The sequence below is a fragment of the Mastigoproctus giganteus genome, chromosome 6 (assembly GCF_048544385.1).
Source record: "Mastigoproctus giganteus isolate SK-2022 chromosome 6, ASM4854438v1, whole genome shotgun sequence".
NCBI lineage: Eukaryota > Metazoa > Arthropoda > Arachnida > Uropygi > Thelyphonidae > Mastigoproctus > Mastigoproctus giganteus.
In genome coordinates this window covers 63,041,440-63,059,628 of record NC_143580.1, presented here as the reverse complement: position 1 = coordinate 63,059,628, position 18,189 = coordinate 63,041,440, and the positions used below count along the sequence as shown (strand labels likewise).

Sequence of the window (18,189 nt, the reverse complement as noted above, 5' to 3'; positions counted from 1 at the left end):
CAGCTACCTGAGCATGATAAACTGAATGATCATGATCATCAATAGTCAACCAATCTATGTTAAGTGGTCCAATCTGATTCATCCCTTTCCTTCTAGAGGTAACATAAGTAAAGAACTCTTTGCTGTTTTGTTTTTCTTTGTATCTTTTGCCAAAGATTTCTCGTAATCTGCCTTTGCCTTGCTAACCTCCTTTGTGACTTGATTACAGACTAGCTTATATCTGCCATAGGCTTTTGTCACCTGATACTTTATATGCATCCCATATGTTTTTATTCTCTGCTACGAGCCTCATTAATTCATCTGACATCCACTTAGGCCTGAACCTTGAATAGTATTTCTTAGTTGGAACGAAAAGCTTAGTTGCCTCCAAAATTAAGTCTTTGAAGGCTTCCCATTTAGAATTCAAAGTTGGCAACGTCATCAGTTGATCCCACTGTACAGAATTTAAAAACTGCCTGAGACCCCTGTAGTCACCTTTATGAAAGCAAAAACCTTTCACTTTATCCTTGATGGCAGTTACATCTTTAAGTAATTCTGACGTCAGTACATTGTGATCACTTTCACCCAGTGGTTCCTTTATCTGCAAATTCTTAATGCATGAATAATCACTGCTGATATTCAGATCAAGAGTATTACTCCATCTGGTTGCCTCTTGAACATGTTGCTGTAGGAAAATAGTCATCCAATAAATCCACAAAAGTCTTGCTAGTGTGTGAGTAACCAACCCACAAGTTCCAGTCAATATCTGAAAAGTTAAAATCTCCCGTTATAAGACATTTTGATTTACTGGCCCACTCTATTTATCTGCACAATTGCTCATTATATTCATCAGATTCATTAGGCCTATAACACACACCTACTCTCATTTTTCCTTTCCCAGTGTTTATGTCACACCAAACAGACTCAACAACATTGCATTGTCCACCAACATCAGTTGGATGCACTTCCTTAGATTTTGTGTTTCTTAACTAACAGCATAACCCCTCCTCCCTTCCTGTCCTGTCTATCCTTTCTGTACACATTGTACTCCCTAAATTCTAATTCTGCACTGCTTATGTCTGTGTGACACCACGTCTCCGATATCCCAACAATATCTGCCTTTGATGTCTTGACTAGCACTTCAAGCTCATCAGATTTATTAACTATACTCCTAGCATTGGGTACATGCAAGTATACATGCACCTGTTTCTACTCTTAGTTACCCTAACATAGCCCATGTATTTACTTGTTCCACTATGCTTCCCAGTAGTCCTGGAAATCTCCATTGCCTTGCTCTCCAGGCTGCTGCTCATTCTAATAGAAGCAGTGCAAGAATCACTTTTGCATCTGCCTGCGGCCACTGTTAACTTTATAGTCTGTTTATCCCTCCAAGCTAGCAGTTTTCTGACCCACCTAACACTGCCTCAATAGCATTAGCAAATATTCTTGCACCCTTTGTGTTTAAGTGTACCCCATCACTGTAGAAGCTGTCTCTCCTGTCAACAAGCACAGACCAGGCTGAAAAAAAATTCTACTCCTTGAGCCTTGCACAATCTCTCCAGGGCCAAATTGATCGACAAGGCTTTCATCATATACTCCATCCTGTTATGTCTGGGCAGAATTGCAGACACTTTCACATTCAACCTGACTTTTGACTTTTTTTCAACATTGACCTGTACTTGTTGAGTAAATCTGCAGATCTCTTACTCTTAATATAATTTGTTCCAATGTGTACAACAATATCACCTTTTGTGCCCTTAAAAGATATCTTCTCTACAACATCATCAACTTTTGCCCCTGTCAGCCATACCCTTGTCCTGTTCCACCTATCCTTGCATAGTATTTTCCCCTTCTCTCTGACCGTGGAGTCACCAACAATAACTAGTTCCTGTGGGACCAGCACATTCTGCCTTGGAGATTGCCTCTGTGTTGCCTGATGTACAGGAGCAAGCTCTACCATTGAGCTGGGCAGATGAGAGCTTGATGGGCTCCCTCATATTAATCTCTTCAAGGGCATTTACCCTAAACCTCAAGCTCTCATAGACGCCCATCAGAAAGCTGAGCTGGTGCCTAATTTTTTGACACTCTAGACACCTAGCATACACAAAGGCATCCTCCTTGGCTAGATCATGTCCCATTTTAGAAAGGTCTGCAAACATTTCACACTTCGCATATTTTTTGAGACTGTGACGCGTTGGAGAATAGTCCCCTTTTTTTCTCCCCTCGAGTCACAGTACTATCACTAGTCTGATCTTTGCTTCACAGCTGTAGTCTGGGTCATGATTTCTGTTTAAATTCAATTTAATTAACAATGAAATTTAATAAGATTAATAATATTTTTGATTTATTGATAAAGCTAACAGATTCTTAATACATTGCTTTGTATTACGCTATCTAGTTTTACGTATAACTTATACCTTACGTATACCTTACGCTATCTAGTTTTACGTTATACCTTACGCTATTAGTTCGAGATATATATATATATATATATATGTTACGCTATTTCTTATCGACTACAATATGGTGGCTAGTTCAACAATATTGGTGCCAACACCAGGAATTACCAAAGGGTTGAATTTTTTCTTGAATTAATTGTCAGATCTACAAACAAGTAAAAGTTACAGCTTGTTATATTTTATGCTCTTGCTTTTAATGTGTATTAGTAATGTTGATTGTTAAAGTTATTTATTGCATATGTATTTATGAGTTTATACATAATATGTTGTTTTTTTAAATGGATATTATTTGTATGGTTGATTATAATAGGCTAAATCTGAAAGGTACTAGTAGTTCCCAGTCAGGATCAAGGGCTCCGACCCGTAACAGGGGTAGAATCATGCGAACAACTAGTAGCAGAGGTCGAGGTGCAGGAGTAATTATGGGCTCATCTCGGTCAGTAGTTCCAGCACCATTTGTTCCTGAAGAATTAGTTTCACAGGTAAAAAAAAAAAAGAAAAGAAAAGAAAAGTATTGTTTCAAGGTTTTTTGATATCAAACACTTAGATTTTTTAGACTACAAATGCTAATCATCAGATATCAGATTTTTTTTTTCTCAGTATAATTAGTTGAAATAATTAACTACACTTGTACTGAAACAGTAGGTATACTTACAAAATATTTTCATAATAAAATATGTCAACTTGGGAAATGCCTGATTTTTATATCAGTTAATCTTCCTAATTTGAACTTGCCCCTTTGATTATTTAGCTTAAATAATCATGCACTTGATGGTAATTCTGTGGGGGTGGGGAGAATCTGTAAAATTACACTTTCCCACATCCTTACAGATCCTCATAGAATTATCTGTGGACCACAGTGTGTGTGTGCCAATGATGAAACAGTGAAACATTCAAATGGTTCCAATTATTGCATGTCATTGAAGCATGTATGTACTCTTTGGCTCTCCTTGGATAAATGTTTAATACATTGGTGCTCAGCCATGTTGGCACTCTAGGCAGCTGCCCAGCTCACCAGCAAATTTTTATTTTTTTAATGAACGATTAAAAAATTTAAAAATGTTTTTTTTTTTTTTTTTAACACTTGTTTTTAGTAAAAGAAATCATTCATTAATTCTGGGAAAAAAGAAAAAACATTATATACCTAAAATGTAAACATGAAACTACAGTCAAAGCTCTTTATAGTGATCCCCCAGGGAAATGAGAAAAACTGACTTATATCCGTAGTTCACAAACTCTAAAGAACAAATAAAAGTTTTAGTGCTTACTGTAATATAATATAATATAATTTAGATGGTATTAAACAAGAAAAGGAAGACTATATATTTTACATTGATTGTATAATTTAGTAAAATTAATTTTAAAATTACACATGTACAGTAAATACTGTATATAGTAGTAAATATATATACAGTATTATCTGTTATGTACGTACCTGCATATATACAAGGCCTAACCATAGGCAAGAACTTGTTTTTGATCTTTAAAATAATCTGTTAAAATGCCCTGTTTCAAGTAGCAGAGCATGTTTTAAAAGAGGATTTTGAAGGTGCATGATAGCAATTAATTGCAGGTTCCATTGCATCTACAATGAGTTCTTCATTTGCATGTCTGGAAATATGCACTGTCCGCATCCAAGTGTTTCACTTAGAACTAGTTTCACAAGTTTAAGTGATGATGCAATCTTCAAAATTTTCTTCACTGTTATCAGACTATTCTTCGTGACAAAGCATGCAGAACTTCACTTGTTGCATCATTGAAGGCAAACAAATCCGGCATGTTTAAAGTAGTTTGTGATCACATTTTCGTCAATCATAACCCATGCCGAAACACATAAACATTGGCTGCAGAATGTAGAATTCACATTTTGTTTTGCTCTTGAAACAGCACTTTTATTTAATAGCTAGTTTACATCTTGTTCAAGTGGCTGAAGAGCAGATGTCATATTAGGTGGCAGGTATTCAGCAGTGATTGCATGTAGGCCATTCACTTATCGATGAGGGATGCAGTTAATCTACAAAAAGCATATTTTTTCTGTTCTCCCTGTTCACCTTGCAGGCCTTTTGGTCTCTGACTCATTCAATTTAGAATTTTGATGGCAGCCAAGAGCCTTTTGGTGTGCTGGATACATAGTTGGCAACATCCTCAAACCTTAAAAGCATTGGAGCTTCTGTCCTTTTCCACCGGTTAGAAAGGGAGCTTCTCTATGTTAGACATGTTTGCTGCTAAGAGAATGGTAATATATATATTCTCTTCCCCCCCCCCCCCGGCCACTATATTTATTACCTTTAAATTTAAGCATTTTATCTGGTAGCAACTTAGGAAAACAAAAATCCTAGCTTCATCAGCATTAAAGATGTCATTCTGATCACATGTCAGTGAAATCTTTTTAAAATGACTCTCCTTGCATTCCTTTGTAGTTTGAGCATCGATGGCTGCACACTTTTTTTTTGAAGACAGCCCATGAGAATTCTTAAATTTCTGCAACCATCCATCAGCACACTTTGAAATGTTCAATATTCATCTGAAGTGTAGTCAGTTCATCCTTAGTTTTTAAAAAAATTTCCATGTACAGGAACATTTTTTTGCTTTGCATGCTTCATCATTGCCATTCTAAGTAGTACCCTTTCAAGATCTGGGTAATTCACCTTTCATTCTTGCATTCTACTTAGTGCAGCAGCAGATTTTTCTAAATTTCAATCCTTTTCAAACTTTTTAGAATGGGGAACAGTATACTTTTAGGAATGCCAAACCTTTTAGCGATGTCAATCTTAGAGCACACACCATTATCTACAGCTTGTAACATTTTAATCTTTATCTGTGATTGGCAAATTAATAAACATACATATCGATAAACATACAGTGTACGTATTGTATAATGGAATGAACCTTCTAATCAAAGTTAATTTCATTATGCCAATGAGTGTAGGAAATTGCTAACAAGTGATTTCTTGTGGTCATCTTTTAAGTTTGTCGTTAGTTTTGTATTCTTTCATTTTGCAATGTGAATGCTGTATTAAAAAAGAAGATAGAGATAACCAGTGGCATATCCAGTTATCATCGTAAGGGGGAGCATGGCGACCAGATTTTTGAGTGTTTTTTTTTTTTTTTTAGATAGATCTAGGAACACGTATACTCACAAATAATGTTTGGCTGATTATCTTTATTTGAATATTAGGAAAGCACGTGAATAATAATTTGTATTAATCACAAAAAATTACAATAATATATTATTTCCAAACATTTGGCAATACAACATGGAGCAAACAAGGTTATGAAATATGTAAGAAAATTTTAAAAGGAAAGAATAATAGAAGTATGTGTATCTAAAATTATGCTCAAACAAAAATTGCAAACTAGAAAAAAACAATATTACACTCAAAGTAAATGAAATTCTGAAATAGGTAACAAAATAAACAAAGGAATAATAATATTAGTTCATGTACACATTAAAATTATTTATTAAAATAATAATACAATTTGAAATAATAAAATTATTTATTAAAATTTACAAACAAAACAAAGCCTTCAAGACAAAATATTTGGTCTTGAAGGCTTTGAATTTATCCCTCCACAGTAGCAGTTTAGAATTTAAAATATTTACGTTCATACTGCACTGCAAATCAGTCTCATAAGTTTTTATTAACAATAATTTTTGATGTCAGTGATTCCAAAATTTCATAGTCTAAAAAAGATATAAATAAGGTGACTTGATAGTGACTCTGGAGTAGCCTCATGGAAGTTATGATGAAATTTTTGGCATTCTGTTTCTGTGGGCAAAGGACTTTTGTAATTTTCAGAGATGATCTCTTTCAGCAACTTAATAGCTGTACTATAAATTTTGTCAAACTCTGCATCAATGTCATTACGTGTTTCTTTCAGTATTTCAATTAGTTTCAGCCATTTTAACTGCTTCTCCTAAGTCTATTGAAGGTGACTGACGCATTCTACTCAGGTACATTCTATTCATTTTCAGAGATCAACATTCTATTCATTTTCAGAGATCAACATTCTATTCATTTTCAGAGATGACATCTTTCACCAACTTAATAGCTGTACTATAAATTTTGTCAAACTCAGCATCATCATCATACGTGTTTATTTCGAAAGTAATGCAATCACAAACACAGGATTTTTTACTGAATGAAGTAATAAAGCTGCATTTACTGTTGTTTGTTTATCTTTCCACTCCTCAGTCATTTGTTCCCAAGAAGAAACAACAGGTTTGAATATTTCTACAAATACAATGATTGATTCATGTCTTTTGACCCGCTTGGTTGAACATACCTGCTTTAATCTCTGTCTTTTTGTATCAGGGCATAATTTACCAATCCATTCCCAAAGAAGACTGTTTCTTTTTGGTGAAATGAAGGAAGAATAGTGTGCAATTTCTTATATATTTTATAGAGAAAGCGTGGCTTATGGCTAGATTCAGACAATAGGAAGGACAGTGTACATAGAGTGCTGATGGATACTTGTTGAGAACTCTCGTTTTCAAGCCTTTTACTTTACCACACATTGCATCAGCGCCATTGTACCCTTTGTCCTCTTAGGTATTTCAAGTTTATACCCATTTCCATCATGTAAACTTATGAAAACTGGAATAATAAATTCACTTACATAGATTAATAAAATCACTTATTACAGAATCATTACAGCACATTGAGGCTATAGCCTTAGCTGCTGAAGTGCCATTAAAAGTCAAACCAACCAACTGACTGACCAATAGAATCACTACAAATTTAATATTGCATTGCATGCATAAAGCAAATCAATGCATACTTTATTCAGAGGTCCGTATTCATTGTTCACTGAGCACAAAAGTAAAAAAAAAAAAAAAAAAAAAGATTGTGGACTTGTAAGTTTTTGAAATTCATATTATATTTTTCTCTAATCTGTAAATGATCCTTGAACAAATTTTCAATTAAAAAAAAAAAAAAAAAAGTAATATTATTACAAATCGTTCTGTCAAATTGTAACAAAATGCAAAGCATAGTAAAAATAAATAAATAAATCTTTGGCAATGGGTAATCTATATTAGTATCAAAACTAGATAATGTTTGACGATTGCTGAAGTCATGGATTATTCATAATTTGAGTGGTCCATCATGTAAACTGATGGAAACTAGAATAATAAATTTACTTACATCTTCAGATGTAAGTAAATTAGAAAACAATGGTTGTAATGGGTAAATTTTTTTGTGCTCTGAAAAACTTGAAAATGTAGAATCACTACGCTTGAAAATTTAGAATCACAGAATAGTACATGATGATTGATAACAGCTGCAGAACTTCCTTTCTGTGCCAATAAAACAAATGAAAATTTTTTTTTTGTTTCGTTTCCCATTCTCGCTTTCCCAGTTTCTCTTTCAAGTAACTTTGCAACTAAGAATCTGCAGACAAAGGAATCACTGGGTGGCAGTGCTCACAATGTGCTGATGTGAGATTTACTTAAAGATATAACTACCATCAAAGGCAAAGGAAAGGGTTTTTGCTTTTTGTAAAGGTGACTACAGTGGTCTCAGACAGTTTTTAAATTCTATACAGTGGGGCCATTTGATGATGTTACCAACAGAAAATTCTAAATGGGTGGCATTCAAGGAAGCAATCTTGGAAGCTACTATGCTTTTCATACCAATTAAGAAATGCTGTTTAAGACTTAGGACCTAAATGGATGTCAGATGAACTACTGAGATGTGGCATTGAAGAAAAATACATGGGATGCATATAAATTAATTATCAGGTGATATAGAATCCAATAGTATATATAAATCAAGTCACAAAGGAGGTTAGGCAAGTGAAGGCAGATTATGAGGAATCTTTGGAAAAGGATGCAAAGAAAAACAGCAAAGACTTCTTTTCTTTACTTATGTAAACTCTAGAAGGAAGGAGATAAATCAGATTGGCCCACTTGATATTGATGGTTCGATTCTTGATGACACTGCTAAGATAGCTAACAAACTAAATGAATATTTTGCAACTACATTCACACACGAGGAGTTATTCAGGGAGGGGAATGCCAGAGGTGAATTAAACTCTGGCAGTAAGCTCGATAATCTTGTAATAACTGAGAGAAAAGTGGAGGAGAAATTGAAGTTAAACATAAGAAAGGCACCTGGGACATATGGTATCTATCCAGTTATATTAATGGAGGCAGCAAAGGAAGTAAGCAAACCCTTAGTCATAATTATGAGAGCTTCCTTGGACTCCATGGACTGGAAATGTGCCCCCAATTCACAAAGGGGAATTCAAAGGGAGACGAGTAATTACAGACCTGTTAGTCTAACTTCTGTTCCAGGGAAAATGATGGAGTCACTGGTTAAAGAAGCACTGCAGGATCATCTAGACAAGACTGCAGTTATAGTTCAGACAGAGAATGAGTTTGTTAAAGGGAAGCCTTGTCTGACACATTTGATTGGGTACTATGATGTGGTCACAAAGGAATTGGATGCAAAAAATAATTTTGATATCATATACTTGGAATTTAGGAAAGCTTTTGTTGCACATAAAGACTACTGTACAGATTGGAGCAGTATGGCATTAAGGCAAGTTGATACTATGGATAAATGATGGTTGAATGGAAGAAGACAGAGAGTGGTAATCAATGGACACTACTCTTCGTGGACTAATGTTATTATTGGTTATCCCAGGGTTCGGTGTGCTGCCCCTTGTTGTTTTCTGTATTTATCAGTGATATTGAAGGTATATATCAGAGTTAATGTCCAAGTTTGCAGACGATGCATATGAAAGCTGACAGGGTTGTTAATGACAGTAATAACAGTTCACTACTACAACAGGATCCAGAAAAGTTGAGCAAATGGGCTGAGAAGTGGCAGCTGAAGTTACATTTACAAATATAAAGTACTGTGCATATGGGTAGCAGTAACCCCAGATTACCGTACCAACTGTGTGGTACGTTAGTGCTACTCAGAATAGTGAAGAATGAAAAGGAGCTGGGGGCAATTGTGCAGTCAGATATGAAGTTTTTTGATCAGTGTAGACAGGCTGCAAGAGTAACGCATGGTATCTTGTCAATGATATACAGGAATTTTGCTAGTGGGGATAAGGAGGTGATTGTCTCCTTGAATAAAACAGTGGTCAAGCCATACCTTGAGTACTGCATACAGGTTTGGAGGCCTCATTTTAGGATGGATGTAGAGCTGCTGGAGCAAGTGCAGAGAAGGGCAATGAGATTGGGGAATGGAACAAAGGGTTGCTGTTATCAAGAAAGGCTTAAGTTCTGCAAATTGCAGTGTCTGGAGACTATTGAGGTGTATAAGGCCTTGAATGGTTTGAGGAAGCTCAATGCTGATAGGATTGTTCCTCGTGCCCAGATTCCTCACCTGATGTGAGGAAAGACAGTTGTAGAATAGATGGGCAGAAATTTGCCTTTAGCCAGCATGTGATTGATTGATGGAACAAACTTCCATCTGGTGTAATGGAAGTCGACTACTTAAATAAGTTCAAGGCAGAACTAGACAAGCATTTCAAGTGAATGGATGGGTGAAATGGGAAGGTTTTTATTTATTTATTTTTTTCATTTGGCTGATGCTATCTGAGATTGCTTTCTTGTTTCATATGTGTCTACAAATGCAACAAATTTGTTGGTAATGCAACATATTTTCCCACCACACGAATACAGAACAGATACATATAAAAGGGTTATAAAATATATTATTCATGGTCAGTGACAAAGTCCGGGTTCTGTTGGCTATATAGAAACAAAGCAACAGACAAGGGTAGAATGTTGTTGTTAAAACGGCAAATGAACCTCAAACACAAATTTAATGAAACTGTAACTTTTCGCTTCATATAAAAAAAAAAAAAAAAGAAAATAAAAGGTAAATCTAGCCGAAAGGCGCTAAAACGACAACAGTGGCCACAGCTAGACATTTATCTGACAAATTTGTGTATTGTGAAATAAAACACGATGCCTTTCGACAACAATCAGCATATGCACACACACAAAAAAAATGTAAAATAAATTCGCCAACATTAGAATAAAATCTGACTGTGATGTATATTTGCCACTGGTTTTTCTGAATATTTCATGACTATCTGTTTACTAATACAGTAATACCCCGCGAACTCGGAGTTACGTGGTTCTTGATTTTTTTGGTAGGGGTATATCTAAAATTAGTTTACCAGTGATTTGGAAGTCAAATCATAAAGCTTGGGTGACAGTTTCCGTTTTTGAGGACTGGTTTGGTCACCACTTTATACCCGAAGTCGAATGTTATTGCAAGTCTAAACAGATTCCATTTAAAGTGATGCTTCTTATTGACAGTGCACCCGGTCACCCTCCTACCACCCTAATTAATTTCGACCCATGTGTGAAAGTTGTGTTTTTGCCTCCAAACACAACCAACTTGCTTCAACCGATGGACCAGGGAGTCATCAAAACATTTAAGGCTTACTACACGAGGCATTCGTTTGCACGTCTGAATGAAGCTATGAGACAAAATAGTGAGATATCTGTTGACTTTTGGAAACAATTCAATGTTTTAGATGCTGTAAGAATCATTGAAGAATCTTGGGATGAAATTCACAAAAAAACATTGAATGGTGGCTGGAAATAACTTTGTCCATTTTTTTTGAAAACCGAGATGAAAACAACGCCAGAAACTGATAATGTTGTTCATGTGATAGAAGAAGTTGTTTATCTTGCCAGCCAATTAGATTTAGAAGTCAATGGTGATGATGTCAACGAGCTGTTGGATTCACATAGTCAGGAGCTGACAATGAATGAGCTCATAGAGATGCGTGAGCAAAACGTCACTGAAGTATCCGACACTTCAGACCCAGTTCCACCAGAAAAGCACATGACAATTGCAAGCTTGACAGGTCTCAGCTCAATTGAAAAGGGCTTAAAAATTTTAGAAAACAGACTCCAGCGAAGAAAGCGTTATAGCTACAAAGCAAGGAATAAAAAAATTATTAGCTTGCTACGAAGAAATCCTGTGTGAAAAAAAGAAGGCGCTGTGTCGTCAGACGAATTTGTTAGATTTTATGAAGCCATCGACATCGAAATAACTTTTTTATGTAACTCATTTATTTTTTTAATACATATTTTGTATTAATATGTATAAAGAACTGTAATTTTATTAAATATTTTTCTTCTAAACTAGTGGTTTTGTTAAGGTGGTAGATGACTTTCATCAACCGGTGAAATACCACCACTTTGCTTATTGGAGGCTTGAAGTGGTGAAACCCATGTTTAGTCTCTAGAGCAAAGTTTACGTTATCCCCCCCCCATACTTCTCCTTCAACCCATGCACGGTACTAAGTGCTATAGGTTTTGACACCTTTCGTGTTTGGGATTTTCATAAAAAAAAATAAAAATAATAAACAAAATATATATGTATTTATATGCAAAGTTGTACTCCGACTTACGCAAATTCAACTTAAGCAATTTTCGTCGTAACTTCGGGGTATTACTGTACATTCGGACCTCTATATCACGAAATCGATCGTTATCTTGAAAAAATTCGTTATAAAGAAATATGACCTTTTCAACAATAATAAATACTATTAATCAGAAATATAGTAAAAGATGGGAAAGAAGTGGGAATGAATAAATTTTCTAACAATTTAAAACAATTTATTAATACATAGCAGTGACTACTTACATGATGTCCACAATTTATTAGTACACTTTTAAGAATTATTTCGTAAAATATTTGGTTATTTTTTGTTGTCCACTGGATTCTACTGTACACTTCATAAAAACGTTTGCATTTGTTTAAACTTTAAACACTCAGATATATTTTCTGTTGCATTTTCTTCCCACTGAAGACCTCAATGCAAAGTTTCAAATGCTGCCAACATTTGTTTGGAAGGTTTAATATTGCCCTCATTTTCATCTAACTCGTCAATATTGTCACTAGTTCTTTAAATATGCTCCAAAATATTGGAGTCACTTGGTTATTCAGTTACTATGACATCATTATCAACTGCTAAAAATTCGTCAAGAACAATTTCTCCACCGATCAAACCTCGCTTGGAACTCTTCCCAGGGTTGCTCAAATGTCTTCTAGTAGTTCATCTCTGTTAATTAGCATTTTGGCAAAACCTGCTTTTGTGAAACAATTCTTAATCGTTGTTTCCTTCACATCTTTACTCCACACTTTCGGCAACTCTGATTTGCACATCCACAAATCTCTAATAGAATCTATAGGTTGGTTGGTTTCTGTTCTCAGTATAATTTTTTTCAGTATGTGCATTCGGTAGTGCATTTTCAAATCTTGATAATGTCTTGGCCCACTGGCTGCAGTTAAGATGAATTATTCAGAAGGAAGAAAACAAGCTTCACACTTGTAAGTTTCGAAATTACCGAGTGAAGGTGGGCAGTTGTCGACAATCAACGCCATTTTTCTGTTTTCTTTCGTAATCTTTCTATCGAAATTTAAAATCCACTGCTCAAAAATTTCGCTTGTCATTCAAGGTTTTTTCTTGTAGTTGTAGTCAGACTCTAAAGATTTTATTCCTTTGAAACATCAGGGTTATTTACTTTTGCCTATTACCAAAAGCTTCCGTTTTTCATTACCAGCCATATTTGCAACCAAAGAGTGTAATTCTCTCCTTACTATTTTGACCACCTAAACATTTATCACCTTTAAAAGTCAGTATCTTGTTCAGCAAACATTTAAAAAATCGACATGTGTCATCAACGTTGAATATGGCTTTGGACTCTTAGCCCTCCATAATTTTTTTCAAAATTGTTACTTTCCAGTGGGTATAGTTTTCTTTGATTGCAACTTCACTTTCATCAGAAATAACTTTTTCGAGTAAGCCATGATGCTCTTTAAATTGTCCAGACAACCAGAACTGACCTGGAATATTTTGTGCCCCAGAAAAGATGCATACTCCATAGCCTTTTCTTTTATCAAGAGCCCTGATATCGGCATGTTTTGGTCTCAGATCACCTTCATCCACTGCTTCATTTAGATCTTCCCAAAGACATAATTTCACATGCTTCTGACTGGGTCCCGTTTCCTTAAACAGTTTGAGAATCGAAACAGGGTTTTTCAGAATGATTGGCACACTACTGGCAAGGACATCAAATTTTAAAGCAATTTTTTTTTTTTTAACACTGCGATCTACATTATTAAGCACTTCCACCTTTTCATACCACGCTCAAGGATTTCCTCTTAGATACTGTAAGGTTACTTGCACACAGTTAAAACAAAGCTGAAATTAGGGACCATTTGCAGCTATCATGTAAACAGAGACAGGTTAAATTTAGTGAAAGTGTGGATGACTCATTTCTTCGAAACAACAGATGAATTTTTGGGATAAAGGAAAATCACTCTCTCCTAATTCTCTAATAGGATGCTTACGGTGGAAAATAGGTTGACCAGAGCCAATGTCGGGAATATGCCATAATCTTTGCCAATGGCTGTGGACAGCTGACCAGTGGCCTTCTCAGCATAGTAGTGCATAAGTTGTATAGTTTTACTTCTTTTTAGCCATTGCTGACCCACTGCTGGGCATAGGCCTCTCCCAAACTGTCATCTTTTTCTATCCCGTGCTCTGGTTGGCCAGTTTCCTCCTGAAGGGTTTTACAGGCACCATTAAATTGTAAAATGTTTTAGCCCTCAATTTGTGGTATTAAAGCCTTTAGCTGTTAAAAGCTAAAGGGATTAATGCTTAATCCTTTGAGCTCTTAATTTATGCTTTCTACAGCATCAGCTTTATTGCCTAAAGGCTTGAGGTGTAAACAATGCGTATCCAGGTCTCTTGAAATCAGTTCATTATATGGAAATTTTCTTCGTTATAGGAAAACTATTTTAAATGTAATGACCAAGGGGAAATCAAAAAAGTTTGCTACATAGAAAATTTCTCTCTATGGACGTTCATTAAAGCGAGGTCCAACTGTATTTCTATAAGCGTGGCATCAGTCTAAAACAGTGGTTCCCGACTAGTAGTTCGTGAACCCACATCATTTAGCCAAAGTGTTTTGCACTAAAAATTCTGTAATGGCATCTGCTTAGACTTACATATGTATATTTTTGTAAACTACAAAATAGTTTAATATTAATTTATGCAGTTCAGTTCAAAATTTATATTTAGTTGTGTTTGTGTCACACACTTTTACATAGCAAGCATGGGCGACAGGATGTTAGTGGGGGGGAGATTGGTTGCAAACGTGCCAATATGTATTGCACCATTTGGCTGTGATAAAAGGTATAAAAATTATAACTAATAATAAAAAAAGATAGAATGAAGTAAAATAAAAATAAATATAAAGTCAAGAAGTGCGAAATAAATGTTTTCCATCTAATTTTTTTTTTTTTCATTCTTAAAGACCATTGTTATGTATAGGTACTTAATAATAATTGTATATTATTACACAATATCACTTATAAAAATGTATTACTGGAAATATTACATAATAAAAGTTAAGAACTATTATACAATTTCAGCGAATATAGGCTTAGTGGTTCGTGATAAAAAATATTTTGTTGATAAGGGGTGTTCACAAGTCAAAAAAGGTCGGGAACTGCTGATCTAAATAATACTTGGGCGGCCAGTTACCGGCTTGATAAGAATGTGTTACATTTAATTTAAAAAAAAAATTGCTTGTTTATTAATGAATTCATTAATTGTCTTGAGAAATGAATCTGTCTTCCAGATTTCATTGGCCCCTTTCAAGCTTGGGCCCCAGTGCAGCTGCATTGGCATAGTTATGCCACTGAACAAAATCATTAGTTTTTGCGGAGGTTTTGTATTTCAGTTAGCCTTTTGTAGACTGGAACCCCTTGAGAGAATAGAGAAGCAAAATGCCTTCTGCATTAATTTTCTTTAATTTCAAATTTTTGTTTAAGGGAGGGGGATCGAATATTTTTGTTTAAATATTAAGAAGCATCATCTGTATTATAAAACTTCATTCGGTGCACAAAAATTCAGCCTTATGCATGGGCACTTATTTTTTTAATAATATTTACTATTCTTAATTTAATTTAATTGTATTTTATATTTAATAAATTTAAAACATATGTATATTAGATATATATCTATTATCTATTTATATTTACTGTGATGATTCAGACATGAAACAAACCTTACCTAATTTACCTCTGTGATAGCAAAACCATCCATTGATAATGTAAACAATAAACAACTGTACTTCACATAAAATGGTAAACAAACAATTTCAGTAACTGTCTTGTCACATCTGTCCTGTTATTTTTAAAATTACTCAAGCAAGACTTTGCATATATTAGGGAGATGAACAGTGCAATAATTGCTGATCTTTAACCGTTGATTGGTATGCAGAAGGCTGGCCATGATACTGACAACAAATTACAAGAAATATGCAGTAATGGCACTTCATGGCTTCAAATTCCTTGGTTCTTATTCTCAACAATCCAACCAACAGAAAAACTTCTGATATAGAGTAAACTTCTGTTTTTCATCCATTCATTTGATTACAGAGCCTATTAAATAAAAATATTTATAGGAACAATAAAACAATGAATTTTGTCTGGAAAAACTGAGTTGCAGAGTATAACAAAATAGGTACTATATCAAATCTGTGATTTTGTAATTTTTTTTTCAAAATTAATGCTTTTTGACTATTTTAACAATTTTAAACAGAGTAACCACAAAGAATTTTTCCCTTTTGGAAAATAACTCAGGTCTTTGAATGTTTTTATAAGAAAAACAAAATACAAGGCTGATGTGGTGATTGATAAACATATATAATAAATAGTTGCTGGCATATGCCCGTAAATCATAAAAGTTATTTTGAATTTTTTTTATGGATGATAAGTTGAATTTTTTTCATGCAACCTTATTGAAATGCCACTATTGGAATTTTATGTCTTATTTGGATTTTTAGGTATTTGTGTTTTGATTAATGCTTATTTGCCATTTTAAGTAAGAATTTATTTTTATTTTACCAAAAGGCTCAGGTTGTTCTCCAGGGGAAGTCTAGAAACCTTATCATTCGTGAATTACAAAGGACGGTAAGCATTTGTTTTATTTCAAAATTAAAATACTAGATATTTAAATATATTTTTATTTACACAGCTAAAATCTTTTTCAGAAATGTTTTTATAATGCCCTTATAAATGATTCCGTAATTTAATATAAGGTGGATAATTAAAAATAAATCTTATTACCAGAGGCTTTTTACTATTAAAGTGTTATTTTCAGCTTTGCTGCATTTAGTTAAATTTACTTGTATTTTTTTATCCTTATGGCCTTCATTGAATTGAATATCCTGATTTTTGAAGTGCTGTTTTAAACAGTCATTTATATAAATTATGAATTTCAAGTTTGTATTCAGTAGTTACAAATACATATTGATCTGTTTTGTTTTACCAGTAAGGACTTTCAGAATACCAAAGTCTTGATTGATCTAGCTAGTACTTGCAGTAAAATAAATACATCTACAATTTGGCTACACATATTAATATCTTATTCAATGCCAAAAGAGTTTTGATCTGTGTTCCTTGTGTTTGGCCTTTATAGATTCAACAAGTCTGTTCAAGAGGACTTGCTCTTATGTGAATAGTTGCAAAGTAACTCTGCTGGTGAAGAAATATTCAGTGTCATCAACAGTTTTAGGCAAAAGCATGTGCAATTCAGTGGGAATAATGTGTTGATGCATATAGTGATGGTTCCAGCACAGTGATTGGAAAAATCATTGTGGCTCTAATGTAGATCAAAAGTATGGTACCAGAAAGTATCAGAAGACATTGCATTTTACACAGATGTGCATTAGCACTTAAAAAAAAAATGCTTACATCTATGAAAACTGTGTTAGACCAAGGCTGTATGAATTATCAATTGTATTACTATTTAAACTTTTGTGCAAAGAAATGGGTGCTGTGCACATAGTGCTTCTTCTGCATACAGAGGTGAGTGGTTTTCATGAGGTCAAGTTCTACTAAGACTTTTTGAGTTATGTTGGGAACTGTTGATTTTCATTTTGACTGTCTGATTGTTTGACAAATTCCTTTTGGCTGTTGACTTGTGTGCCTTGCAGAATTTTATAAATTAAATGAGATGAATCTGTCAGTTCAAGGAAAGAATATGACTGTTTTCATCATTATTAATGAAATTGCAGTTTTGGTTATTGTATGTTAAAAGAAAACTTCAATTGTTTTTTCTAGTCTCTGATTTTTTTTGATTGCAGTGCCATTGTACAGCACTTAAGGGACTTTACCTCTACTCTATTAAAATATTTACCTCCATCTAATGATAGTGCCCACGTTCAAAATCCATTTACAGTTACAGTCAAACCAAACCAGTTGCATTATTATTGCAGGATTATGGGAATGACTGGTATGCCTCTCAACCGAAACAAAACTTTTCAACAAATTTTCACTAAATGATTTTTGAAGCAGTTTAATTCAAGAGTACAAAAGGCTTTTTGTGTTCATCTTCCTTTTGCTAAAATGTAGCTATGTAAAATGGGATTTTCATATTATGCTTCAACAAAAACAAAATATAGGAATAGGCTTGATGCTGCAACTAATGTAATGATCCAACTCAGCAACACCATTCTTAATACAGTATACATTCGTTAATTTAATATCTGATTATTCATAGTGCAATGTATTTCTAAGTCACTACCATTTCCCAACCTAGAATATAGGATTTTATGTGCATCTTGGCGCAAATTATTCAAGATACATCTGCAATATATGTGTATATACTGAACAATACAAAACATGATTTCCTAATGCAGATAGTACTGTATATCTTTAAGTCACTACATGTACGAGGGCGTATCAAAAAG

The 18,189-nt window shown here is 34.3% G+C and overlaps 1 protein-coding gene across 2 annotated transcripts in view; it reads left to right on the top strand.

Annotated features, from left to right (window-relative positions):
* The window catches only part of hyd (E3 ubiquitin-protein ligase hyd), a 670,489-nt gene that overhangs the window by 91,784 nt on the left and 560,516 nt on the right, over positions 1-18,189 (top strand). For both annotated transcript variants that reach the window (XM_090375987.1, XM_090375986.1), the window contains exons 4-5: positions 2,749-2,920; positions 16,349-16,408. In XM_090375987.1, coding sequence (XP_090232113.1) covers positions 2,749-2,920; positions 16,349-16,408 — 232 coding nt within the window. The remainder of the gene's footprint in view (positions 1-2,748; positions 2,921-16,348; positions 16,409-18,189) is intronic.